The sequence below is a fragment of the Frankliniella occidentalis genome, unplaced genomic scaffold, assembly GCF_000697945.3.
Source record: "Frankliniella occidentalis isolate FOCC.00 unplaced genomic scaffold, Focc_3.1 Scaffold27, whole genome shotgun sequence".
In the NCBI taxonomy this organism is placed as follows: domain Eukaryota; kingdom Metazoa; phylum Arthropoda; class Insecta; order Thysanoptera; family Thripidae; genus Frankliniella; species Frankliniella occidentalis.
In genome coordinates, this window is record NW_026267157.1 from 1,767,952 (window position 1) to 1,769,078 (window position 1,127).

General features: G+C 51.4%; 1 protein-coding gene and 1 long non-coding RNA gene across 3 annotated transcripts in view; one reads left to right on the top strand and one right to left on the bottom strand.

The window, feature by feature from the left end:
- Positions 1 to 1,127, top strand: part of LOC127749037 (uncharacterized) — an 8,841-nt gene that overhangs the window by 1,650 nt on the left and 6,064 nt on the right. The gene's annotated exons all lie outside the window — the stretch shown is intronic.
- The window catches only part of LOC113209320 (uncharacterized), an 8,782-nt gene continuing 7,661 nt past the window's right edge, over positions 7 to 1,127 (bottom strand). Inside the window, exons 1-2 of one of the 2 annotated variants that reach the window (XM_052265481.1) lie at positions 632 to 1,074; positions 7 to 189 (exon numbers count right to left, since the gene is read on the bottom strand). In XM_052265481.1, the coding sequence (XP_052121441.1) occupies positions 21 to 189; positions 632 to 927 (465 nt within the window). In that variant the 5' untranslated portion in view covers positions 928 to 1,074 and the 3' untranslated portion in view covers positions 7 to 20. Of the gene's footprint in view, positions 190 to 631; positions 1,075 to 1,127 lie in introns of those variants that run through there. The other variant, XM_052265482.1, reaches the window with a different exon arrangement.

The following is a 1,127-nucleotide window of genomic DNA, read 5'->3' on the forward strand; positions in this document are numbered from 1 at the left end:
CCCACCCACAGCTACGCTACTCACTTTCCATGGCACTTCTTGGCCTCCTTGGCGTCGGGTCTCTTGGCCTCCAGGGTCCTGGCCTCCTTGACTTCCTTCTTGCCCTTGTGGTGGCCCTTGCCCTCCTTGTGGCCGCTGCCGGCGGCAGCCAGCGCCACCACCGCGACCAGCAGCAGAACCAGCACCGCCCTGGACAAGCACGAAACAAAGTTTAGCACACACACACACACACACACACACACACACACACACACACACACACACACACACACACACACACACACACTCGGTCTCCAGGGGCCGACACGCTGGTCGCGGTACAGTGTCATCACACTGATCTCTATTTATGGGAGAGTCGGACGAACACAAGTTTACGACATTTTATTCGGTAGGTGTAGGTAGGGTACTCGTTTCACGCCCACGGAATTCACGGTTGCATAATATGATATACGTACTTTTTGGATACTTTAACATTGAGTTGCCCAAACAATTTTACTTTTGTAGACTGTAGGAATGTTTTTATCATGGTCTACTAAACACTGCCATTCAAAATCAAAAGTCCAAATGAAAATCCTTTTAAAAAGTACTCCAACACTTTAAAAAAGAATGACGCAGTTGATGGCTGACTCACAGGTTGATGGCACTCCGGCTGGGCAGGAGCCTCTTGATGACCATCCGGCGCATCATGCGCGCGGGGTCAACAGGGCACCACATTACCAAGTCCCCCAAAGTGCCAGTCAAATATTGAAAAAATTGATAAAAAGTCAGAATTTGCTGTTTTTTGTTTGTTTTGTAAAATCTGGAGCGATATATAGCTCGCGTCAAACACAAATTTTGATTAATGAAAAAACTAGGCAGAGTGGGGGAAAGGGCTCGGTGCTCTGTCGCCGCGTTCAAAGAGTAAAAATAAAATGCAAAAGTGCGCATGGGCGGGGGCGTGTAAGGCCGCACGCAGAAGGGGGAGCTCAAGAGCTCCAGTCACAGCTGTAGTAAAAGCGGGCCTCATGGGCGGGACCGGACGTCAAGGAGTGGCGGGAGAAGGTGCTCTGGCTGCGACCAACCCCAACACTGTACTGTGCGGACTGTGCGTGGCAATCGCACCAAACTGCCCTGCCCCGCCCCGCCCC